At 34.7% G+C, this 26,427-nt stretch overlaps 1 protein-coding gene across 1 annotated transcript in view; it reads left to right on the forward strand.

Annotated features, from left to right (window-relative positions):
- Positions 1-226: 226 nt before the first annotated feature.
- The window catches only part of DNAJC10 (DnaJ heat shock protein family (Hsp40) member C10), a 45,616-nt gene continuing 19,415 nt past the window's right edge, over positions 227-26,427 (forward strand). The window contains exons 1-11 of the mRNA XM_010991648.3: positions 227-598; positions 2,166-2,515; positions 3,905-4,070; positions 5,604-5,654; positions 11,112-11,194; positions 11,443-11,574; positions 12,139-12,232; positions 13,331-13,408; positions 19,668-19,711; positions 20,362-20,499; positions 25,852-25,941. Coding sequence (XP_010989950.1) covers positions 2,312-2,515; positions 3,905-4,070; positions 5,604-5,654; positions 11,112-11,194; positions 11,443-11,574; positions 12,139-12,232; positions 13,331-13,408; positions 19,668-19,711; positions 20,362-20,499; positions 25,852-25,941 — 1,080 coding nt within the window. The 5' untranslated portion in view covers positions 227-598; positions 2,166-2,311. The remainder of the gene's footprint in view (positions 599-2,165; positions 2,516-3,904; positions 4,071-5,603; positions 5,655-11,111; positions 11,195-11,442; positions 11,575-12,138; positions 12,233-13,330; positions 13,409-19,667; positions 19,712-20,361; positions 20,500-25,851; positions 25,942-26,427) is intronic.

A 26,427-nucleotide genomic window follows, 5' to 3' on the forward strand; every position in this document is an offset into this window, starting at 1 on the left:
CTGCCTTTACCCTTTAAAAACACGGTCACACGGTAATTGCCTGCCTAAACCCGCCCTCCGGGAAGGGAGGGGGGGGTCCCGTCACCACAGCAACGGGAGCAGGAAGGGGCGGGCTTCGTGGTCCTGCATCCGGCCTGCCGCGTGCACCAGCTGCACTGGTGCGGGGGCGCAGGCTTCTCGGGCACAGCGTGTCCTTCAGCTCCGGGTTGGAGCCGGAGCCGGAGCCGGAGCCGGAGCCGGATTCCGCGCAGAAGGCCACGTCAACCTAAATTTATACCGCCCTCCCCACCCCGCCGCGCCCGCAAGGCTTGCGGCGAGTCCTTCCAAGCCGCGTCGTCCACGCCTTTCCCACAATGCCCCGCGCCAGGCCCCGCCCCGCCTCGCCTAGGAGACCGGCGCGCGAGGAGCAGACCGGAGCCGGCCGCTCTCGCAACCCGGCGGTGCGGCTGGACCTCACCAGTCCCGGATGCGGCGGGGCAGCGTTTAAAGAGTGCGCGCTTCCCTCTCGCAGGCACAGCTTGCGCTAGGCCGAGTGGGGTCCGCCGCCAGGGATTGAGGATGGGGAAGTAGCTGCAGGAGGCGACCCCGCGACGCCGAGGTGGGCATAGGCCGGGGGCCGAGGCTCTGAGAGTGCCGGCGGCGCTTGGGCCCTCTGGGAAGATGCGGGGTGGGGGCGTGGGGGCGAAATGCCGGTGCGCCGGAATTTGTTCTCTCTCTTGCAGGTCGCTTATTGTGTTCTCGCTCCCAGTCTTTTTCTTCTCCAGTACCAATACCACCCTTCCTCCGCCCAGCGGTTCCCCGCTTTTTGCTCCATTTTCTCACTTTAGCCTCGGTTATCCATCCAGGTTTCTTTCTCCCTTAGTCCGGCCTGAGATTTCACACACCAGCAACACTTGACAGTCTTGTTTCTCTCAATGTCTCCATCTTTCCCGTTCTCCCCGCAACCCTTTCTGGAGTGGTGGCGGCAGTGAGTTAGCGTTGCATTTACCTGCAGCTTCCACCTGTGCTCGAAGGGGGGGCAGAGCAAGTCAGGCACGCCCACGCTGACCGAGAACCTCCGCTAGGCAAGAACAAGCAGCACTTTTGTTTGAGAATATGTTCTCTATTTTTTTCTAGTCATTTTCTGGACATTTATTAATCTCCACTATGTTTTACCAAAAAATGGGGGGTTTTGGTTTGGTTTGGTTTGCTGGCGAGAAAAGGAATTAGAAATGAACCAAAAACCTTTTGCAGGTAGGGAGAAAATTTTTAAAAGCAGACGTTTAGGAGTAAATGAAGAAGGGAGGAACTGAGGATGCTAGGAAGGTTACATTTTTCAGAGTGTTACTCTTTGGAACCAAAGTATTTAAGTTTTTTACATGTAATCTGATGATTTTATTTTTACCCTACACAGGTGAACATGCCTAAATAACTAATTCCTCTTCTCCTTTTCTGTTTCTTTTTCTTTTTATACCAGACTAAACTTTGCAATAGAATTACAGTGTTAACATTGTTACTCTGCTAGGTATATAAAATATCTACTTGGATGTAATATAAGCACATTCTGAGAAAACCCAGGGGGAAAACGGCCTACTATATAAGTTGTCTATTACAATGATATAAATTCATTACCGTTCTTCGACCGATTGTATGAAAAATACAGACCCTTTGAAAGGATCTCGTGCTTTCTAGTCCCCGCCAAAGGACATTTCCTACAAGTGAAATTTGATTGAAATGAAAACTGCTAGCCTTAAAGGGGTGAAGAAATAGCCGAAAAGGAAGCTGATCAAAAGGGCCATGCTTAAGCTGGATAGAAAAAGGAAGGAAGTCACTCCTCTTCAACCCCTTGTGTTCTGGGTGCTGATCGGAGCAAATTGCAGCATTTGTTTGTAAAGTGTTCTAGCTAGCTGTAACCGCACTAGCTACTTTTTACCTTTATTTACTGTCTTCAGTGATCTCACGAATCTGGCTACCTGGATATGGAAGTAATGAAGGGGATCCCCCAAAGAACAGCCTGGGGCATTCACCCTGATTTGCCATTTACTGGAGATTGTATTGCTGGCAGTGTTACTTAGTAAATAGTGTTACTCATGGGTTTGTTTTTTAATTAAGATATTTTAACTACCCAATTTTTTTCTCTTTAGATTAACGTTTTGGGAGTAACTACCCGATTTTTTTCTCTTTAGATTAACGTTTTGGGAGACAATTTGTGATGCCTGATTAACCTTTAGAGTAATGTGGACAGAAGTTCTCAAACTTGCATATTACATCAACTGGAACCAGCGGCATTACCTTAATGTTCACTTAAATCAAAACTTGGACAAAAAAGACAATGAGGGTCTGGTTAAATAAAGATGACTATGTCAGAGACTTGAAAAGGGTCGTTCTCTGTTTTCTAATACTATATATGGCTGTTTTAGTGGGTACAGATCAAGATTTTTACAGTTTACTTGGAGTATCCAAAACTGCAACCAGTAGAGAAATAAGACAAGCTTTCAAGAAATTGGCTTTGAAGCTACATCCTGATAAAAACCCGGTAGGTAAAATTTTCTTTTTAAAAATATCTAATGTGTTTTAGAAGGTTTTAATATGTATTTAAATTATTATAAATAAGTGCTCAAAATGCTTAAGAACAATCACATGTCAAAAATCGTAATTCATCTTCTATACTGAAAACAGCCAAAAAAATAAAAGAAGCAAAATGTTCTAAGTTTAGAATAGTGTAAGGAATGTCTATACCAAAAATGCAGTTTCCCTCTTAGTTTGAAAACTAATTTCCAGCAGCTCTCTTACAGATGTTAATCTCAAAACAGAAGTAACTGAAGTAGTTTTCTTAGTAAAGTAGGTTAAAATCAAGTATTTTAGAGCAGTAACAGAAATATTGTTTCCTTAGGACTTAGAGGGTATGTTGTCCTAAAAATAGTAATAGCTAATAATAGCATGCTTCGACTTTCACTATTTTCCCCCATGTGCAAGTCTAAGACCAGAGTCAAAAGTACTGTGAATTAAAACTTGAGCAGCCAAGTCCAGTTAATTGCAATCATAAATATTTGATTGTGTACCCAATTATGTAATCTTTCAAAACTAAATTAGCTTTTATCTTAAGGTATTTTTATACTTTACTTCATTTTTTCTCAGTGAAATTAGATATTCATCAAAGAAAAAGGTATGATTGTTATAATTTTCTAGATAGAGTTTTAAATAGGATTATTTGATTTCAGCTGCATAAAGCTGAGCAGTAGAATCAACATTTCTCTAAAACTTGTTAATTGGTAATTTTTTCTTGAGATGTACATTCTATTGTATTTACGATTTTTATTTAAAATTTAAAAATATCATTTCTTTAAGTTTCTATATGGAAGATAGTAGACCACCTACAACTAAGTATTATTTAGGTGAAAGCATTATTCAAAAAACAATTTTGTGAAACAGTAACAGACATCAATCCTATGTTGAGTGGTTATTCTGATACTAGTTCTTATTTAATTATCTGATAGATTGGATTACATTCTTTTTCTTAGTTAATATGTTGAATATTAACCTCAAATAAAATAACTCACAAATTTCATTGTGATTGTCTTAGGGGTAACATACTATTTACAATATTAAGGCTTTCCAGGGGTTCATTAGTTTTTTTCTCAGTTGCATTTCTTAGAAGGAATGACATATTTTATGACCACATCTGTCAACCTTTTGAGGCATCAATTCTCCTTTCTCTGTTACTTTTCTTATTTTTTAAAATTGTAGTTCTTTAAAAATAACTTTTTTATTTCGGTCCGTGATCACCCGTATCATAATTGTACTGCTCCCACTTATCCTAGTATCTAATCTCACAGAACTCTCAGGACTAAATTACATCAACATAGGTTCTGTAGAGATTTGATTGTGTATCTGAAACAAATATTATATTAATATTTTTTAATAGAATAACCCAAATGCACATAGTGATTTTTTAAAAATAAATAGAGCATATGAAGTACTCAAAGATGAAGATCTGCGGAAAAAGTACGACAAATACGGAGAAAAAGGACTTGCAGATAATCAAGAAGGAGGCCAGTATGAAAGCTGGAATTACTATCGTTATGATTTTGGTAAGATGATAATGAAATTCCTTATGAAATTCTTGTTTATTTGAGTAAATTTAGAAAGTTTTGTTTCACCACTTAGGAAGTTAGGATGCATTACCTTGACTCTTCAATAACATGGGAGTGGAATTCAAAAGGAAAGTCAAGTAGTATGTAGATACTATCTGTATAGGTTTGAAGATGTTTCAGTCATAATCTTGTTAAATACTTTTAAAATAAGGGTTGCAATTAATTTTAAAAATATTTGCATTAGAAGTTAAATGTTGAAGCCTTTTCATATTTCTAGAGCACCATATTTTCTAAGAAAGACTAAAGTTTCCTTTAATAGTGGTCACTTCAGTAGAAATGCCATCCTTCTTAATTAGTAATGTTAATAATGGTTTAAGGTGTTGACAGGAATGAGAGAGGCAAGAGCAGAGAGAGTGAGCAAGTTAAATAAATCAAGGAAGGGGAAAAGTAAACAGATATTAAGGCAAGAGGGAGCATTCAGATATGCGGTAGTTTTCTTGGTCATTAATTAGCCTCAAATGCAGGGTAAGCCTGAAGTATGCTTTTATACATATTAGACTAAATAAAATTTTTTTTATTATATTTGGAGTATTTGTTTCTCAAGGCTGACTTTCTTTTCAAAATAGTATTTTCAAGTATATTCACTATAGCGTGATAGTTTGTAACAGGTGTCAGCAATCTACTTTCACAGACAGTCTGGCCTGCCACCTGCTTTTGTAAATAAAGTTTTATTGGAATGCAGTTGTGCTCATTTAACTAGTATTGTCCTTTACATTTAATGGGCAGAGTTGAGTAGTTGTGACAGAAACCATGTGTCCCATAAAACCTAAAATAGTTACTGACGCCTGGTATATATCCATCACTAATATTTAAATATTTTATATAATGAGAAACTTTTTCACATTAGTGTTAATTATTATAAATAAAATTTGTATTTACTTCAGTTTGCCCTTACTTTTGCAAATATTCTAATTATATAAGACCTTTAGCAATAAATATTTTTAAATAATACCTCATATTTAAAAAAACATGCAATCTAAAAGTGAATGAGGTCTGTAATCTAGTTAACAGTAATGTACCAGTACCAAGTTCCTGGTTTGGCTATTGTATTAAAATTACATAGCATGTCACCATTAAGGGAAGCTGGGAGAAAGGTAAATGGGAGTTTGAACTACTTTTACAACTTCCTTTAAGTCTATAACTATTTCAAAATGAAAATTTTTTTAAAAAACATATAATAGAAATTTCCTATGGAGAAGAAATTACATGACTATAATAGGAACCCTGCAACACACACCCCTGTGACAATCCATATCAAGAAACTAGTATCTTTTGATCACTCTTTAAATGTATCACCAATGGTATTGTTTACTCTTTGCTTTTCTCTTAGTTTGTTGCATATTCTTAAACATTGAGATTTAGTATAGTAATCTATTTTTTGATGAATGAAACAAAAGTAACATTTTTATGTGATGATTTATTTTTATAATGAAGTTTTAATTTTATACTTTCATGTACTTTTAAAATTAGGTATTTATGATGATGATCCTGAAATCATAACATTGGATAGAAGAGAATTTGGTAAGTTTGTGGACATATGATTTTTCTAAAATCATAGTTCAAGACCAATTTCTTAACTAAAATTCTTGAGGACAAATATATTTAGAATTTAGAAATTTTTTTGAATGTTAGCAAGGGAATATGGTATATCTTGAACATTAAATAACATTCTACAGTGTTAGTTAAGATTTTCACATAGTTTCTTTTAGTATCATCATCAACTTTCCTTCTGTTATCTTAATGAACTTTTATGACCTTCCTGTGCATTAGCTACAATTATTTTTCTCATTTCACAGATGAAGAAAAGAAACCTTAGAAGTACTAAGCAACATCCTCAACATTCCATACATGTGTGTTTCTGACAGATTTGAATTAATAATGAAACAATACCTGTTCTTTTTCTGCATTTTTCCAGATTATTAAAAAGTGTTTACATTTAAGAGTATGTTAAGTGAAAAAAAAAACCTAATACAAAATTGTATATGCAGTATAATATAAATTTTACAAAATGTGTACACAAAGATGCATAGAGGATAGAAGCTGTATGAGAAAATAAAAAATCAGCACTGATAAAAATAAAGTTCTTATCAGAATGTAGGGCAGTATACTGTTTTTAAAAACATATATTAAAATATCTTTAAATTAAAAAAAATTTTAACATAATATTACACAGTGAAATGCATAAAAAAGTAAAAATAATACATAGCCCATACCAGTTCAGGACAGGTTTGTATACCAGGTGAGCTTGCTGCAAACTTGCAAAAATACTTCTGGTTTCGAACTTTTGTATTTCAGTGTTTTGAATAAGTATATAGTTATTTTGGCAGCAGATTTAATTTGACCTATGATTTGTGTGAAAATGGATATAAAAATTTAGCTCTACCGCACTTTGTATTGCATTTTAGAAAACCTTAAATGTTGAATTAGATTCTTATATTTTCAAACTTGTGTGTGTATAATAAAATATTTTTTTCTGCCTCAAACCAATATTTTTACCTCAAATCAAATTTCAGTTTTATTTTGCTGCGTTACAGTTAATTTAGAAAACTGTAATAGCATACTAGCTGTAAAATGCATGCATATAATTTCTTGTATTATCATAAACAATGTATTACAGTCACTGATTATGTACAGTTCCTTCTTAGCAAGAATTGTGTCATTCTTATTTTCTACATCATGTTGGTGAATTTAGGCCTACAAAGTAGCTGTATAGTTCATTACTTTGTTAGAAGTCTTGCAGTGAACACTTGAACAAATTCCCCAAAAAATGAATATTTTTCCTCCAAAGGAAATGGCAGAAAATTCGATTCATTTATATTGTTGGTAGACAGAACTGATAACCCATGTTTCAAGCTGGCAAAATCATAATTTTTTGGCATGTGTTTATGTGAACTTACTACTTTTCCTGTGGTTATTGTCTCTCATGTGTTAGACTATCAGTAAGTATTTTGTGGTCCGGTGGGGTAGAAAACTTTGAAATTAGAGATAGAATTGGAGGAACTGAACAAAACTTGCAAGCTGACTAGTGCATGAATCCACCCAAAATTAAAGACTTTCTTGATGGTTGCATTGCACATGGGTTCAAACTTTTTCAGATTTGTCACTATAGAGAAAAGGTTAAGAACTGCTGATAGTTCATATAGAACCCCAGATAGTAGTTAAGAATAAATTGTAGCCACAAAACGTTAGAGACAATTTTTCAGAAATAACTAACATTGATAGGTTTGGTGCAGAGTTGCCACTATTCCTTCTGAGCTCTAATACTACCATATGTAGTCCTAGTCTTAGACAAGCTAATCCTGCAGTTTTAGTTGAAGAAGCCACAGGAAGATGACAAGGTTGGATAGCAGTATCAATTTGTGCTTATGTAAATATCACATTAGCCTAACTTGATTGTGGGTCTCTTTATTACTAGTAGTTTGTTAGTTGATCTTGTCTTTTGTGTAACGAATTATATAAGTAATTATGGAGTTATTTTTAAGTTATGTGTGTTCTCTTCCTCCAGAGAGGAATTATGTTTTCTTCGGACTAGAGTCACTAATGATCTCAGATCAGCTTTATCCAAAGAGGTTAAAAGCTGAGCTTTGGACTTAGATAGGACTGATCTCTTTCCAGTTCATCTTTATTTACAGGATCCTTTCTTACTTATACCCTAAGCGCTCTGTTTTCATCCCTCTAGTCTCATGAATCTGTTAAGAGCTCTGCTCAGTTGCTCACTCATCAGCTCCGTGTTCTAGAGGTGGTAAACTGGCCCTCTGATTTCTACTTCCTCCCATTCCTGGACCCCTTAATTCTTCACTGTATTGGTAACTCTGATGCTTTCAACAGAAGTCTTTTGTATTTTGTCCAGGTCTGCTACAGTTGTAATGAAAGAGTTAATCCAAATTACATATTTCATTTTTATCAGGAGTGGAACTCTAGACTGTTCAACTAGAACAGAAGAGAAAATGTGATTAGTAAACTTGACTCTGAAAGTTTTAAAAATGTTCTCATCCTTCCCATTAAACATGATGCATGTTATCTTTTTATATGTGACAGGAAAGTATTACATTGGTTATTATAAACAGGTTCTAGATCATATCTGCAAAAGCAGAGAACATCTCTCCTACACTAGTCATTCTGAATAGTACCCACACAATACAGGCATCCTTTTGAAGATAAGCTCAAGAAGTTAAAGAGGAACTCAAAGTACCTCTTCCTTTTACATTTTTCTAGGCCAACAGTCTATTAGCTGTAGTTGCATAGATACTAACAGACAGGCGTTAGCTGTAGTTGTGTAGTTTAGACACTGAAAATTGCATTTTAAGTTGTACTTGTTCTGTTCTGGGTCACTGGGTTGTGCAAAAACACCCACATTGAGCTTTGATAATACAGTATTAAAAATATTTTAACCTTATTCTTATTATTCAACAATAGTGGGAACTGGGCAAATAGTTTAGAAGTACTCTGTGAACACGAAGTACCAAGGTGGGAGACTTTTTCATTTACACAAGGTTTTGCGTCACACTAAATGCCATTCATATTTATTGTACATCATTTTTCCCCTCCAGTTTTATTGAGATATAATTCACATACAGCACTGTATAAATTTAAGGTGCACAGCATAATGATTTGACTTACATCATGAAGTGATTATCACAATAAGTTTAGTGAACATCCGTCATCTCATAAAGATATAAAATTAAATAGAAAAAGTTTTTCTTTTGTGATGAGAACTCTCAGGATTTGCCCTTAACAACTTTCGTATGTAAAATACAGCAGTCTTGATTATATTTATTATGTTGTGCATTACATCCTTAGTACTTACTTGTCTTTTAACTGGAAGCTTATACCTTTTGACTGCCTTCATTCGATTACCCTTCCCTCCAGCTCCTGCCTCTGGTAGCCACAAATCTGATGTATTTTTCTGAGTTTGTTTTCGAAGTGTAATTAACCTACAGCACTATGTCAGTTCCAGTTACACAACATAATAATTTGGTGTTTCTATACATCTTAAATGATCACCACAATAATTCTAGTTATGATAGGTCACCATACAAAGATATTACAGTTACTGACTCTGCTCTCCACACTGTACATAGCAATCTATATGTGTGTGTGATTATTTTAAGTTGCTGATGTCTTAAGTTCAGACACATTTTAACAACCCTGCATTTTTATCCCCCACCACATTTACTGTTTTTGACGTAGTTTATATCTTGTTTTGTATATCCCATAATTGGTTATTGTGGTTATAGTTGATCTTACTACTTTTGTCTTTTAACCTTCCTACTAGCTTTATATATGGCTGATTTACTACCTTTACTGTATGTTTGTCTCCTTCCATAATTTTCATGTTTCTAGCTGTGGTCTTTTCTTTTTCATATGTAAATTTCTGTAACATTTTTTGTAAAGCTGGTTTCATGGTGATGAACTCTTTTAGCTCTCGCTTCTCTGTAAAACTTTTGATCTTCAGATCCTTAAACTCTAAATTGCCAGGTAGAATATTATTGGTTGTAGGTTTTTTCCTTTCATCACTTTAACTATATCGTAAATATGTTTAGAGAACTCTAGAAATAACGAACAGAGTAAACTAAGAAGTTTTTAAAACAAAAAGTTAGAAAGAAGAACCAAAAAGATGAAGAATACAGTAAGTGAAATGAAAAATACACTAGAAGTAATCAAGAATGGATTAGATGGTACAGAGGAATGAACCAGGGAGCTGGAAGAGAGAGTAGTGATAATCACTGAAGCCGAACAGGAAAAGAAAAGAGAATAAAAAGAAATGAGGACAACTTAAAAGACCTGTGAGACAACATCAGGTGTACTAACATTGGCATTATTGGGACTCAGAAGGAGAAGAGAGAAAGGGGCAGAGAACATACAAGATTTTACCTAAATTCAGTTGATGGTCTAAGTCAACATGACAATTATTTTGACAACCTGGATAGAGTAGTCTATTTGTCAAGACTTTCTAAGGTTGCCAAAGAACAGTTGATAAAATCCTAATGTATACATGTTGCCTGTAATGTATGGATTAACTTTTTCCCATAGATCTGTGTGCCTTGTAATTGAAATCTAGGTGAACATTGAGGCCTGCATATGTTACTAATTAACCAGAATAATTACATATATCTAGAATGGTGTGCATATTTTGATGTCTTCCTATAATTTGCTGTAACTTATGAAAATTTTCTTTAAAAATTAACTGAGAACTGATTTTGATATGGAATTACATGGAAACTCTTTAACCAAAAGCAAATTGTCTTTACCTTTTTATCTTGAATTTGAGAGCACATCCTTACAATGATAAAATTTTTTAATGAATAAATTTTGTTTACTTGTATCAGATCATCTTATAGCTTATAATGTATAATGTATGGTTGGGTACACATTATGTGGTGTTCAGATCTATTATTTTAGCGAATATGTATTCATGTTTTGAATTGTTAAAAACCTGATCTAATACTTCAAATAACACAATTTACCAAGGTAAATGTCCATGAAGGGCAAACGTTACACATTTCCTATTCCGGTAGGTGTTGTGTAGGTCTCTTACTTCATTCTGTCAGAATCTGGATTAGCTGTCAGAATTGATTGACCACATGTTTAACCTGTGCTGCAGATGGAAAAAAAGATTAGATCTCCGTGTCTCTCACTGTTCCTCTTCATTTCTCTCATTGAAATTCTCATAGATTCAGCTGTTGCTTCCTTGTGTAGCTTCTTTCTTTTTACAGCTTCATGATGACTTCGATCATGTAGTTCAAGTCTGCTTCTTATGCAGGTAGGGCTTGGAAGAGTTAATAAAAAAGGTATTGTTAGTTTGACAGTTGAAATAGTGTTTTCCTCTTACAGAAAAAATTGTACAGAAAATAACAAAGGCAGTGTGAGAGATACATGACTTTTGTTTCATTCTGATCTCAATGAAAATTTTTAACTAAAATATGCACAAACCTTTAGTAAATAGTTCTAAGTTGTTTTGGTTTCATGTGCTTGTAGATGCTGCTGTTAATTCTGGAGAGCTGTGGTTTGTGAACTTTTACTCCCCAGGATGTTCACACTGCCATGACTTAGCTCCCACAGTACGTATTTTTTATGTCCTGATTATTAAAGTTTTATTATTTACAGTTGCTCTGTTATTTGAGTGTTTTTTTTTTTACTGTTAGGACTTTTTCTACTAATGTAATTATAACTGTCAGAAATAATCATTTTTTCACATGTATATGGTTTTATGTGCTAGAAATACTCTCCTTTAAGAATGTAGAGCTTGAAGAATGTTCAAGGAAAGATAAATGATCTTATCTGAGAAATAATTTTTTTTTTCTCATAGTGGAGAGACTTTGCTAAAGAAGTGGATGGATTACTTCGAATTGGAGCGGTTAACTGTGGCGATGATAGAATGCTTTGCCGGATGAAAGGAGTCAACAGTTATCCCAGCCTCTTCATTTTTAGGGCTGGAATGGTAAGAGTTTAAATTTGCATTTTTTTAAATTTGTGGAAATTATAACATCGAAATACTAGAGAAAATCTGAATATATGTGGATTTTACAGTATTTTGATTTTTAAGTCTTATTTGATTTTTAAGACTACTATGCTGTAGTCAGATGGCACCTAAAATAAATTTTTGATTGTGTTGTGAATACTTTGATGCCATTGCTTTGACTTTGTTCTATTTCAAAATTAAATGTGTGCCAGTTTCAATTTCCATCTTAATATAATGTAACCAATATGCATATGGTACTTTATAATTCACAAAGTATTTACAGGTATTTTCTCTCATTGACTATAAAGTTCTGATTTCCCTTTTTTCCCTAGTGTTAAGTGGTAAAACAAACTATTATAAACAGTATTATTCAAATGTCTGCCATGTAATCTATAAAATCAAGATTCTCAGCATATCATTTAGAAATACACTGTTTATAGACAGATCTTACTTATTCAAAATGAGGTAGAATTAAAGGTATTTGGTATGAGTTTTGAAAAGAAAATGTAAAGGATGTTTCTCTTTTTGTAAATAAAAAACTAGGCTGCAGTGAAATACCATGGTGACAGATCAAAGGAAAGTTTAGTGAATTTCGCCATGCAGCATGTTAGAAGCACAGTGACAGAATTATGGACAGGTAATTTTATTTTCATACTTTGCTCAATTTTCAAGGATACTTTGAATTGGTATTTTAAGTTTCTCAGTGGCAGTATTAATGTTTTGGTCATAATATTGAAATTTTAAAATGTCTTTTCCATGCTTTCTTAAAGGGAATTGTATCATTTGTTCTGAACTCGACGTAATAGTAGGCATTTAATAAATAAACTACATTTATACAGAAACTAAAACAATTAAGATTTTATGAGATGGGGCTAGGTGAAAAGGCAACTTTCAAAGTTCAACTAAATATTTAATAAACTGTTTTATTGCGTTCATAAGTATACTGTATCAGGCAGTAAATTCATGCCTATTCAGTTTAATTTTGAAGTTTAAAAACACTTCCAGTCTTAGGCTTTTAATTCATCAAGTTACTTTATAGATGGGTTATTTTATTACCCTGTACTACCCATGAAATGATAGTAGTTACCTCTAAAGAAATGCTCATATCATTCATTGAGTATCAGTTATGTCTCTGAAACTATGTCAAATACCAGAGCTGCACTAATAAAGTATATAATCCCTGCCTTCAGGGACCCCCATTGTTTTAGTAAGGAAGACATTAGTAAACCATTAAAATGCAAGGTAGTAACTATTATGATAGAGGTAGGTTTAGGGAAGCATGAACGCTATGAAAGAACTCAGGTGGGGAAGAGGAAGAGTTAAGAAGTCCTTGAATGAGGTCAGATCCAATCTGTCTTGAAGGTGAAAAAGGAATCCTTAAAAGGCCACTGTATTTGGGAAACTGGCAACATTTCATGAATCTAACAAAAAGATGGGTAAGGGCTGGAGTGGCATGGGGACGAATATAGCTGGCTGAATGGGTAAACAAAGCTCAGGTCACAAGGGACCTTAATTGCCAATTTGAGTTTCTTTCTTTCTTAATGAAACAATGAATTTAGATTTTACGTGATGGAAAAAATAGTGAAGGAATTTGACATCTCAAGAGGATTTTTAGAAAATGCTGAAAACCACTCAGAGTGGATGGGGAAATGAGATTAGAAGGGAACAACCATTTAGAAAACAGTTTTCATTATGAGTACTCAGTGATCAGAAATTTGCTTTATATTCTCTTAAGGAAATTTTGTTAACTCCATACAAACTGCATTTGCTGCTGGTGTTGGCTGGCTGATCACTTTTTGTTCCACAGGAGGAGGTAACATTTTTCTTTATTTTATTATATGAAGGGACTATGACATTTAATTTTTAATTTTAATTTTAATCTTTTTTCCTAGCTTTATTGAGATATGGTTGACATAGAACGTTGTATAACTTCACAGTATAAAACGTGTTGATTTTGATACACTCATATGTTCCAAAATGATTACCACCATAGTATTAGCTAACACCTGCATCCTGTCCCATAATTACCATTTCTTTTTTATGGTGAGGACATTTAAGATCTACTCTTTGAGCAACTTTCAAGTATTTAATACAATATTGTTCATTGTAATCACTGTATACTGTACATTAGATCCCCAGAAGTTACTAATCTTATAAATGGAATTATGTACCCTTAGATTAGGTGACAGTCTTAAGTATGCTACTATAATTGATTATTCAGTACTTCAAATACAGTTTATACCCAGAGTTACAATTTTTATTTAATGAATATTTACCTTTTAAATTATTTTACATGTAACAGGTTATAAAATTGTTAAATTTTTTTGAAGTATAGCTGATTTACAATATTGTTAGTTTCAGGCATACAGCATAGTGATTCAGTTTGTTTTCTTGTTTTTTGTGGATTATATTCCATTATAGGTTATTAAAAGATATTGGGTATAATTCTCTATGATATACAGTAAATTCTTGTTGCTTACCTATTTTTTGTATAGTAGTTTATATTTGTTAATTCCATACTCTTTTTTTTTTAACTTTTATTGATTTATAATCATTTTACAATGTTGTGTCAAATTCCAGTGTTCAGCACAATTTTTCAGTTATTCATGGACATATACACACTCATTGTCACATTTTTTTCTCTGTGAGTTATCATAACATTTTGTGTATATTTCCCTGTGCTATACAGTGTAGTCTATTCTACAATTTTGAAATCCCAGTCTATCCCTTCCCACCCTCCACCCCCCGTTAATTCCATACTCTTAATTCATCCTTCCTTCCTCCCTTTTCCCTTTGGTAATCATAAGTTTGTTTTATGTGCCGTTGAGTTCGTTTCTGTTTTGTATAGACATTCGTATTATTTTATTAGATTCCACCTATAAGTGTTATCATTTAATGTTTGTCTTTCTCTGAGTTACTTCACTTAGTATTCTCTGGGTTCACCCACATTGTTGCTAATGTCAATATTGCATTATATTTTATGGCTGAGTAATATTCCATTGTGTATATGTATATATATGTACTACATCTTCTTAAGCCCATTGTCTGTTGGTGGGCATTTGGGGGTGTTTCTATATCTTGGCTTTTGTAAATAGTGCTGCTGTGAACATTGGGATACATATATCTTTGCAAATGAAAGTTTTCATCTTTTCCAGATATACCCCAGGAGTGGAATTGCTGGATCATATGATAGCTCTAGTTTTAGGTTTTGAGGAACCTCCATACTGTTTTCCATAGTGGCATAGTGGCTGCACCAGTTTACACGCCCACCAATAGTGTTCCCTTTTCAGCACACCCTCTCCAGCATTTACTACTTACAGACTTTTTGATAGCCATGTGACCAGTGTGAGGTGATACCTCATTTTTGTCTTGATTTGCATTTCTCTAATAATTAGCACTGTTGAACATCTGTTTCTGTTGGCCATCTGTATGACTTTTTAGGGAAGATGTTTGTTTAGGTCTTCTATCCATTTTTGATTGAGTTGTTTGGTTTTTTATGTTACTGGGTCATATGAGCTATTTATGTATTTTAGATATTAACCCCTTGTCAGTCTCATCGTTTGCAAATATTTTCTCCTGTTCTGCAGGTTGTCTTTTCGTTTTGTTGATAGTTTCCTTTGCTGTGCAAAAGACACTAAGTTTGATAAGGCCATATTTATTTTTGCTTTTATTTCTTTTGCCTTGGGAGACAGTTCTGAGAAAATATTGCGTGATTTTTGCCTGAGGATGTTTTGCCTATGTTCTCTCTAGGAGTTTTATGGTATCATGTCTTATATTTAAGTTTTTAAACCATTTTAAAATCTATTTTTGTATATGGTGTGAAGGGAGTGTTCTAATTTCATTGGTTTACATATTGCTGTCCAGCTTTCCCAACACCACTTACTGAAGAGACCTTTTTTTTTTTTTTTTTTTTTTTTTTTTAACAGTTGTTGCCTTCTTTGTCGTAGGTTAATTGACCATAGGTGTATGGGTTTATTTCTGTGTTCTCTGCTCTGTTCCGTTGATCTATGTCTGTTTTTGTACCAGTACCATGCTGTTTTGATTACTGAAGCTTTGTAGTATAGTTTGAAGTCTGGGAGAGTTATACGACCAGCTTTGTTGTTTTTCCTCAGGAGTGCTTTGACAGTTTTTTGTTTTTTGGAGTTTTTATATAAATTTGGATTATTTGTTATAATTCTGTGGAAAATGTCATGGGTATTTTGATAGGGATTGTGTTTAATCTGTAGATTACTTTGGGTAATATGCCCATTTTAACAATGGTAATTTTTCCCATCTAAGAGCAAGAGATAGATATCTTTGCATTTCTTTGAATCATCTTCAGTTTCCTTTACCAGTATTTTATAGTTTTCAGCATGTAGGTATTTTACCTCCTTGGTTATATTTATTCCTAAGTATTTTATTTTATTGACATGATTTTAAATAGGATTTTTTTTTTTTGATGTTTCATTTTTAGTGTATAGAAACACAACAGATTTCTGTATATTAATCTTGTTGCCTGCTACCTTGCAGAATTCTTTCATTAGTTCTAGTACTTTTGGGGTGAAGACTTTAGGGCTCTGTATAGATTATATGCAAAGAGTGACAGTTTTACTTCTTCCCTTCCAGTTTGGAGAACTTTTACTTCTTTTTCTTGTCTGATTGCTGAGTCCAGTACTTCTAGTACTTTTTTGAGTAGAAGTGGCCTGAATGGGCATCCTTGTTCTTGAATTTAGAGGGAAGGCTTTCAGCTTTTCACCATTGAGTATTATGCTGGTTGTGGATTTGCTGTAAATGACATTCATTATGTTGAGATATGTTCCCTCTGCACCCACTTCGGTGAGAGTTTTTATCGTGAATGGATGTTGAATTTTGTCTAATGCTTTTTCTGCATCTGTTGAGATGATTCTGTGATCATGTGGCTTTTGTCTTTTGTTAATGTGGTGTATCCCATGGATTGATTTGCATATGTGGAACTATCCCTGTGATCCTGAAGTGAGTTCACCTTTATCATAGTTTATGATCCTTTTTATCTATTGTTGGATTCAATTTGTTAATATTTTGCTGAAATTTGCATCTATATTCCTGAAAGATATTGGCCTGCAACTTCCTCTTTTTTTATTGTGGTGTCCTTGTCTAGTTTTGTTATCAGGGAAATGGTGACCTCGTAGAATTAATTTGGGAATGTTCCCCCTTAAGTTTTTTGGATAAGTTTGAGAAGGATAGGTATAAGTTCTACTTTATTTTTGGTAGAATTCTCCAGTGAAGCTGTCGGTCCTGGACTTTTGTTTGCAGGGAGTTCTTTTATTACAGGTTTTATTTCACTTCTAGTGATTAGTCTGTTCAAATTGTTTCTTCTTGACTTAGCCATGGCAGGCTGTTTCTAAAAACGTGTCCATTTCTTCTAGGTTGTCCAATTTGTTGGCGTATAACTATTCATTGTACTCTTACGATTTTTCATATTTCTCTGGTATTATTTATTTCTCCTCTTTCATTTCTCACTTTGTTTATTTGGTTCCTCTCTCTTCATGATGAACCTGGCTTGTCAGTTTTATTTATCTTTTAATTGGGAGTAGTTCCTCTGCCTTTTTATTTTACTTAACTTCCTCTGTCTCTATGAATTTAGTAGAAACAGTTGTCTATTATAGTCCTAAAGGGGTGTTTTTATGTGGCAGCATCCCTGTGTAGACTGCATGTATACAGCATGTTTGGTGTGAAGGCTGATTTTGATATGGACACCAGCTACATCTTTCCTCAAGGTGTGTTGGTCATTATCACCTTGATAGGGGGTGTGGTTGGTTTTGGGGAGGAACCTAAACTTATGCTGTGTGTGAGGCAGGACTTCCTCTTTGGTCCATGGCTGTTGCTACCTTGTCAGGGGCAGGGTCTGCTCTCCCGTTATTGGAATAGACACCTGAGGGTCAGGCTTGATCAGGCTCCATTCCCCTTCAGTGCTGCCTTGCCCTCAAAGGAAGTAATTGCTGAAGCAAGTGAGGTCCGTGTGCTTCCAGAGGACCAATGCACTGCCTGTTTAGGCATCTGTGGCTCCACTCAGAAACAGCCCAGGGTTGCGTCCCTTACCCTGTTGTGTCATCCCAGATCTAGTGCGAGGCTGTGGTGTGGAGTGGGTGGGGTTAGGGGTTGGGGCATTATGGCTGCTAGATTTGAGGTGGCTGTGCTGTCACCAGAGATCTGGGCTGCCTCAGTGGCCGTCTTCTCTCAGGACCTGCCTGCCCCAGATCCAGAGCTAAGCTTTGTATGGAGTGGGCAGAGCCAGAGTACTCACTCTGCTGGGAGGAAAATTGCGGGGTGCTCCTGTGGCGCCACCCGAGTGAGTACTGGCAGTGACCACCTCATTCATATTACATCCCAGGACCCCCCAGACTGTGTCTGTATAGCTAGACCAAGTCTTTTCCCAGGGCATGGTTGGCCCAGGTCTTGTGCTGAGCAGTGGTGTGGAGTGAGTAGGGCAGGGTGTTCACCCTACTTGGGGAATACAGTGAGGCAGCAGCTACCAGTACAAAGGTCTCTCCGCCCTGATTACTGGTAACCAGCACGTGTGCACTCCTCCTGAGTACAGTCTAGGCTTCTCTAGCCCTTCTGTCTATCCCAGCAGTTCGCCCAGCAGTCAAGAGGTCTTGTCTCCTTGCAGGACCCCAGGACTGACATGCCCAATCCACCCCAGGACTGGCATGCTCAACCCACTCGCTCCCCACAGTGAGGGTCTGTCTACCCATGCAGACCTTCTCTTCCTTTCAGATCCCTCAGGTCGGGGTCCTGACCCTATGCCTTTTTCCGTACTACCCGATTGTGTGGGAATCTTTCTTGCAGCATTGGTTGTATAGGAACTCTGCCATTTTCCAGTTAATTTTCCATGAAAATTTTTCTACATGTAGAGGTATTTTTTATATGTTTGTTGGGGGACATGAGCGCTGCATCCTTCTACTCTACCATATTGGTCGCTCCTTTGATGTTATTTTTTTAAGTATCATTTGTGGTTTGTGTTCGATGGGCTGATTTTTCAGATTAATCATTCCAATGGTAAATTATACTGTCAGCTATCCACAAATGTATTTGGCACTTTGCAAAAAATAACTAGTCATTGACAGATATAACCCTCCCAAAATAATCATTTTTTTGCAATTATTGACTTTGCCTCATACTTATTCATATCAAAAATGATTCATCTGCCTCATAAAACTATATATTTAAAGATGACTTTACATTTTTAGAACTTTCCATTTTCAGTAAGTTGAAAGTCTAATACCCTACACAAACTGTAAACTGTATTCAAGCAATAAGATTGGTTAAAAATTGGTCCCAGTGTTAGAAAATATCCTAATTAATTCATTTTTATATGTTTAATCCCAATTTGTTTATGCTGCTATGTTGAAAAGGTATTCCTTTGCTAAACTAACTAAAAATCAACCACTCACCCATCTTAAGTAAGGTATTGCCTTGCAGCAAAAATCACCTAATAACCCTAAAACTTAGACTGTCACTGAAGGGTTTTTGTCTCATTTTGGCCTAATACACATATTTCTGTCCATTCCACACTTAAAGAAAACTTCTAAAACTTTCTGACATTACTTTACTTTTACCACAGGTAGGTTGATTTTACCTATCTCTGTAAGCTCTGTAATGCTATGTCTCACTTTCTTCTAAATCTGTCTAGCATTTATATTTATGGAACTTTCATAAAAATAGTGGAGAAGCTATTTTAAGATTGTATTGTATTTTAAGGATTCTAGACATATATTTATCAGATAGGTCCATTGTTGATAGGAGAAATTTGAGAAATAAGATCCTAAAGAGGTGCTTGAGAGAAAATTCCTTCTTTTTTCTTTAGCTAGAAATCCTGAGAAGCTAAGGGCAAGAAATAAAAGAGTGAGGAGCGGGAGCTGGGGGGAGGGGGAGGAGGAAGGAGAAGAATGAAACTTTGTCCTCTGTGTCTACCTAGTAAATAAAGGTCTCAGTATTTACCAGCACAGCCCAATTAATTTCCTTAGAATAAATTTAGTAGTTTGGAGGAATGGCTACTGAAAGTATAGACTTAATAAAGCTGAAATTACCTCATAATTTTTTTTCCTCCCTAGATTGTTTGACTTCACAGACACGTCTCAGGTTAAGTGGTATGTTGGTAAGCATCCATTATTTTGTAAGACATAGTACCATGTTAAGAAACACATTTAAAAGCTGATTCCACATATTTTCTTTGGTGGTTTCTTGAACACTTAACTCACTTATTTGTAATCGTCCTTGTTTTCTAATAAATGTGTTTATAGCTATAAGCTTCTTTCTAAGCTGTATTCAATGCATTTTAACATGGTGCTTTTGTTATCATTCACTTCTAAGTATTCTGTAATTTAATTATAAGCTCCTCTTTAGCCAGAGGGGTATATATTAGTATTTTTGTAATCTCCAAACGTTATTTTTTGTTGTTTTGTTATTTTATTTATGTAGCTCTCATCGTTATTATGGTCAAGGAGTAGTCTCTGTGTTGCTGACATTTTAACACCAGTGACGCTCCCTTTGTGGGTTGGGAGTTTGCCACTTATGAAGATTATTAGTATTCTGTGTATGCTTGAAAATGTTTCCTATGTATGTTAAGTGTAATTTTTACATCTATTAGATCAGATTTATTAATCATGTTTTTCAAATTTGCATCATTTTGGGAGTATTCTTTTAAAAAATTTACAATAGAGAAGTTCTGTTTTTGCTAAATATAAATCCCTTTAACTTTTTCTTCCACTTACAACAGTACCTATTTTTTGCTTTTTTCCATTTTAGGATGGTCTTGTTAATGTAGGATGGATGGACTGTGCCACCCAGGACAACCTTTGTAAAAGTTTGGATATTACAACAAGTACCACTGCCTATTTTCCTCCTGGAGCCACTTTAAATAACAAAGAGAAAAGTGGTATTTTGGTATGAATCATTTTAATTTCTTTATGTATAAATACACACACATTCAGATACATCATTTTGTAAACCATGAGCAAAAAAATGAACTAGTTTATATCATCTGTTTATGGAACATTTAATTGTTTAGAACAAATATTTAATTTCTGGGATTGTGTTTGATACATCTTTCAGTTTATAAAGTAAGCTACAAGGATTATTTTTAAACTAGCATAAACCATTTTTAAACCCCAAAGTTATAGACCACATCCTGGTTAAATGAGTATTCATTGGTTTCCATTTATTTGTATACATTTTAATATTAAAATACAGATCTTCAGTAGGTTTAGCTGGAATCTGGTGTCTGATTTTTTAAAGCACCCTGTTAGATTCTAGTATAAACTCAATTAGTAGATGTACTGGTGTAGTTCACCTCCCTAATTTTATGAATGAGGAATCTGAGGTCAAGCCAGTTGTCAAGGAGCTGAGACAAATACTAGGATGCCAGGTAGGTCTCCTAGGGACCCCAAAAGAATAAAAGATGCTAGTACTTCCTGTAGTTTTTTTTCTGTACTTTAATTCTTTTTTTGATGTTGATAAAGATTACACATATTCATTACAGAAAGTCATATGTGGTATATAAATGTATAAAGAAAGATACAAAATTCATGGGCAAGCATCATCAGATCTTGGTACATAGTCTTTCAGATCTCTACTTACATGTGCATATAATTATGGCTTCATGCGTACGACTTACCAATTTCATCTTCAGCCCAGACCCTCCACTCCAGACTTGCATGTTTTACAGCCTGTTTGGTGTCTCCCCTGGGATGTTAATTGATGTCTCAAATGTAGATGTGTGTAGCAGTACTCACAACGTTTCCCCATAAATCTGCTCTACCCAGAGATTTTCCCTATCTCAGTTGATGAAAATTTTTTTTAGCATTAAGCAAAATACCTTGGAGTCATTCTTGACTTCTCTTTTTCTCATACCTTATAATCTATACCCTATTCATCAGGAAAATCTGTGTCTGTCTTTAAGATCTTTCCATAATCCACCTTCACTGCAACCAGAGCACTCATCACCTTCTAACATACATTATAATTTACTTATTTATGCTTTCATCATTTTTCTCCTGCAATAAATTTTAAGTTTGGACTTTCCACTGATATATCCCAAATCCCTAGAGGAGTAGCTGGCAAATGAGTACTATATATTGTGCCTACTTAGTGCATTATATTGTGTGTGTGAATGGTATTCAGTTGACTAAATGGGACTAAGATTAATCAGTCATCTCTTGATATATATGTTGTTTCTACTTTTTCATGATTGTAAGCAGTGTTGTAAAGAACTATCTGGTTCACCTTTGTGCACTTCTTCCATTATCTGTTTAGAATGCATTGGCTGCAGCAATTTCAAATGCAATTCATATTGCCAGGTTGCCCTGCAGAAAAGCTGGGTTTATTTACACTGTGCCATTAGCTCGTGAGGATTGCCTGTACCCTGGCCAACACTTAATGTAGGCTCTTGCCTTCTGTATTACAATCTTGTGTTTTAGTGAGATCTTTGGGCTTTTTGATATAAAACAGCAAGCTCAGATATGATCTTAGGAAACATAAATGAGTGATATTAGAAACGTAGTAACACAGAGTGATGAATTAAATAGTCCTTGTCCCTCCTAAATGCATTCATGTTTTTAAAAATGTAAAACACTATGCTAAGTAGATGTGTCTGGCAGGTGAAATTCAGAGGCTAGACAAGATACTTACAGATGTAACTACCAAATTTTACTCTAAGACAAGCAGGCTTATAATAAAGTTCTAGTGAATTCATAACTTACAAATTTATATAAGCTACTTATAGGAGTATTGTTATCCTTGATGAACATGACTAAAGTGAATGAGCTGTAGTACTGAGGCATGAAAGATTTCTGTTTTGGCCTTTTAAGCCCTTTGGTAACTAATTATTTCATAGATTTTTGAGATTATTTATGGTATAGATTTTCTTTAATTGAAGTATAGTCGATTTACAATGTGTTAATTTCTGATGTACAGCATAGTGATTCAGTTATACACGTATATATATTCTTTTTCACATTCTTTTTTAATTATAAGCTATTATAAGGTATTGAACATACTTCTCTGCTATACAGTAACACCTTGTTTATCTATTTTATATATAGTAGTTAGTATCTGCAAATCCCAAACTCCCTCCCCATCCCCTTTCCCCCCGGTAACCAAAAGCTTGCTTTTTATGTTTCAAAGTGTTTCTGTTTTGTAAATAAGTTCATTTGTGTCATTTTTTAAGATTCCACATGTAAGTGATATCACGTGGTATTTCTCTTTCTGGCTTAACTTCACTTAGTATAACAATCTCCAGGTCCATCAATGTTGCTACAAATGGCATTTTTTAAATTTTTTATGGCTAAGTAGTGTTCTGTTGTATAAATATACCACAACTTCTTAATCCAGGCATCTGTCGATGGACATTTAGATTGCTTCTATGTCTTGACTATTGTAAATAGTGATGCTATAAACACTGGGGTGCATATGTCTTTTCGAATTAGAGTTCTCTCTGGATATATGCCCAGGAGTGGGATTGCTGGATCATATGGTAAGTCTATTTTTAGTTTTTTAAGGAACCTCCATACTGTTCTGTATAGTGGCTGCACCAATTTGCATTCCCACCAACAGTGTAGGACGGTTCCTTTTTCTCCGCACTCTCCAGCATTTATCATTTGAGCACTTTTTAATGATGGCCATTCTGACTGGTGTGAGGTGATACCTCATTTTAGTTTTGATTTTCATCTCTCTGATAATTAGTGATATTGAGCATTTTTTCATGTGTCTGTTGGCCATTTGTATGTCTTAACTGGAGAAGTGTTTGTTTAGGTCCTCTGCCCATTTTTGAATTGAGTTGCTTATGTTTTTTTGTTATTGAGTTGTATGAGCTGTTTGTATATTTAGAACTTAAGCCCTTGTTAGTCACATCATTTGCAGATATTTTTCTCCCATTTCTTAGGTTGTCTTTTCATTTTGTTTATAATTTCCTTTGCTGTGCAAAAAGCGTGTAAGTTTCATTGGGTCGCATTTGTTTATTATGCTTTTATTCTGTTGCATTGGTAGACTACTCTAGGAGAACATTGCTAAGATTTATGTCAGAGAATGTTTTTGCCTGTCTTCTCTTCTAGGAGGTTTATGGTGTCTTATGTTTAAGTCTTTAAGCCATTTTGAATTTATTTTTGTGTATGGTGTGAGAGAGTGTTCTGACTTCACTGATTTACATGTAGCTGTCCAGCTTTCCCAACATCATTTGTTGAAGAGACTGTCTTTTCTCCATTGTATATTCTTGCTTCCCTTGTGGAAGATTAATTGATCATTGGTTTGTGGGTTTATTTTTGGGCTCTCTATTCTGTTTCATTGACCCATATGTCTGTTTTTGTGACAGTACCACACTGTTTTGATTACTGTAGCTCTATTTAGTCTGAAGTCTAGAAGGGTTATTCCTCCAGCTTTGTTCTTTTTCTTCAGTATTGCTTTGGAAGTTCGGAGTCTTGTGATTCCCTATAAATTCCATATAAATTTTAGGATTATTTGTTCCAGTTTTGTGAAAAATGTCCTGGGTAATTTGATAGGGATCGAATTATATCTGTAGATTGCTTTGGGTAGTATGGTCATTTTAGCAGTATTAATTCTTCAAATCCAAGATCTTGGATATCTTTCCATTTCTTTAAGTCATCTTTAATTTCCTTAGTCAATATTTTGTAGGTCTCTGCATAGAAGTCTTTCACCTCCTTGGTCAGGTTTATTCCTAAATATTTTATTTCTTTTGATGCAATTTTCAAAAGGATTTTTTTTTAACTTTCCTTTTCTGATATTTCATTGTTAGTGTAAAGAAGTGCAACAGATTACTTTATGGTGATCTTGTGTCCTGCTACCTTGCTGAGCTGGTTTGTCAGCTCTAGTAGTTTTTGTGTGGAGTCTTTAGGTTTTATATATATAGTATCGTCATCTGCATATAGTGACATTTTTACCTCTTCTCTTCCAGTTTGGATCCCTTTTATTTCTTTTTTTTTTTTTGCCTGATTGCTGTGGCAATATTATGTTGAATAGAAGTGGTGAGAGTGCGCATTCTTGTCTTGTTCCAGATTTTAGCGGAAGGCTTTCATCTTTTCACCATTGAGTATTATGTTGGCTATGGATTTGTCATAAATAGCTTTTATCATATTGAGATATGTTCCATTTTGGTAAGAGTTTTTATCATGAATGGATATTGAATTTTATCACATGCTTTTTCTGTATCCATTGAGATGATCATGTGATTTTTTTTGTCCTTTCTTTTGTTGATGTGGTGTGTATAGATTTTTTTAAGCAGAAAAACTGAGTTTTCTCTTATGAAATACATACTGTTTCTATCCATATGATTATTCTCCTGTCAAACACTATTAAAAGCTGTGAATAGAGTAGTAGTTCCTACACATTTTTAATGGAGTTTTAGGTCTTTTAAATAATATTTGAATTATTAGGTAGTTTATAATTAAAGATACACAATAAACTTTTCATCAACCCTTGTATACATTTTTTTGATGTAACTGTTTCTGAGCTTTTTATAATAGAAGCTGCTTCATTGAGAATTAGACCAGTAGAGAAACTTTTATGAGACAAATATGCTGAGGATAAAATATAGATAGAAATAAAGGAGATTTGTTAGAATTGAAATGTGCCTATTTCAGTGGTTTGTGTTTTAAATAAGAGACCTAAATCTAAAATATATTTTAAATATATCTTTATCAGTACATTTTACTCTCTGAAATTCTTAGGTAGTTTAGTGTTTGGACATTGTTTCTGAAAACCTCTGTAATAAATAAGGTCTGTTCCAGTTTTCCAACAATAATTTGTTCTTATCTCAGTTCCTATTGGTTATTGATTGGAGTATAAAGTATCTTGGATCATTAAATATTCTAGTGTTTTAACAATTTTTAAAGAATTTGTAAAGCTTTGGCATTCTGTAAAATATGGTTGGCATTAAAATTAAACTGAACATAATACAGCTTTTCCTCATGAGCCATAGGTCACTCCAGATTATTGTGAGATTATCATAGAATACACAGCACAGTTAATAAAAAATTCTAGTAATGAAACACCTAGTAATGGAATTCATTTCACATCACTATTTTTAAGAAACCACCCAGTTATACAACTTTTTGATAATTGCCAAAGTAAATATGATATACTATTTTTTGAAGGTAATTATTTGAATAATTAGCTTGAAAACTAACTTCGTGATTTGTTTTCTTAAAAGTTCTCTGGAAACTGAAAAAAACACTAAAATAAATGGATGTTGATTTAAAAGATTACAATATGATTCTCTTATTCTAGTTTCTTAATTCATTGGATGCTAGAGAAATATATTTGGAAATAATGCAGAATCTTCCAGACTTTGAACTACTTTCAGCAAACACACTAGAGGTAATATTTTTATTAATAATAGTAATAAATGTTAGGATATTTTTCATATCCTAACATTTTATTTAACATTTTAAAATCAGCATTTTTATTCATTTCAAAGAGAGTAGCAGTTTCAGAGGATTATATATATGTCAGTTGATCTAGGTTGAACTGCTATGCTAGGGTTGCTGGGGTTTCGACTTCAGGATGGATCTGTGGTTTTAGAAAACCTAACTAATTCTGAAGCAAGGCTTCAGGAAGAGCACCAGAAAAGGCAAGATTTTGATCACTAAGTGCAACTTTGGATCTGATCTGGAGCTTTGTTCTCGCTTACGGGACTATTTGTATTGTTTACTGAGAATTAAGCAACTTTCAGAATAGTTTATAGTAGAATCAGTTATTTTATTCCTCTTATTGATCCCAGAATTTTCATTAAATCTGAAAAATCTTGACTTCTTCACCTTTCAGCTGTTTAGCTGTAGTTAAAAACCATGTATTTTCTTGGCA

The sequence above is a fragment of the Camelus dromedarius genome, chromosome 4, assembly GCF_036321535.1.
Source record: "Camelus dromedarius isolate mCamDro1 chromosome 4, mCamDro1.pat, whole genome shotgun sequence".
NCBI lineage: Eukaryota > Metazoa > Chordata > Mammalia > Artiodactyla > Camelidae > Camelus > Camelus dromedarius.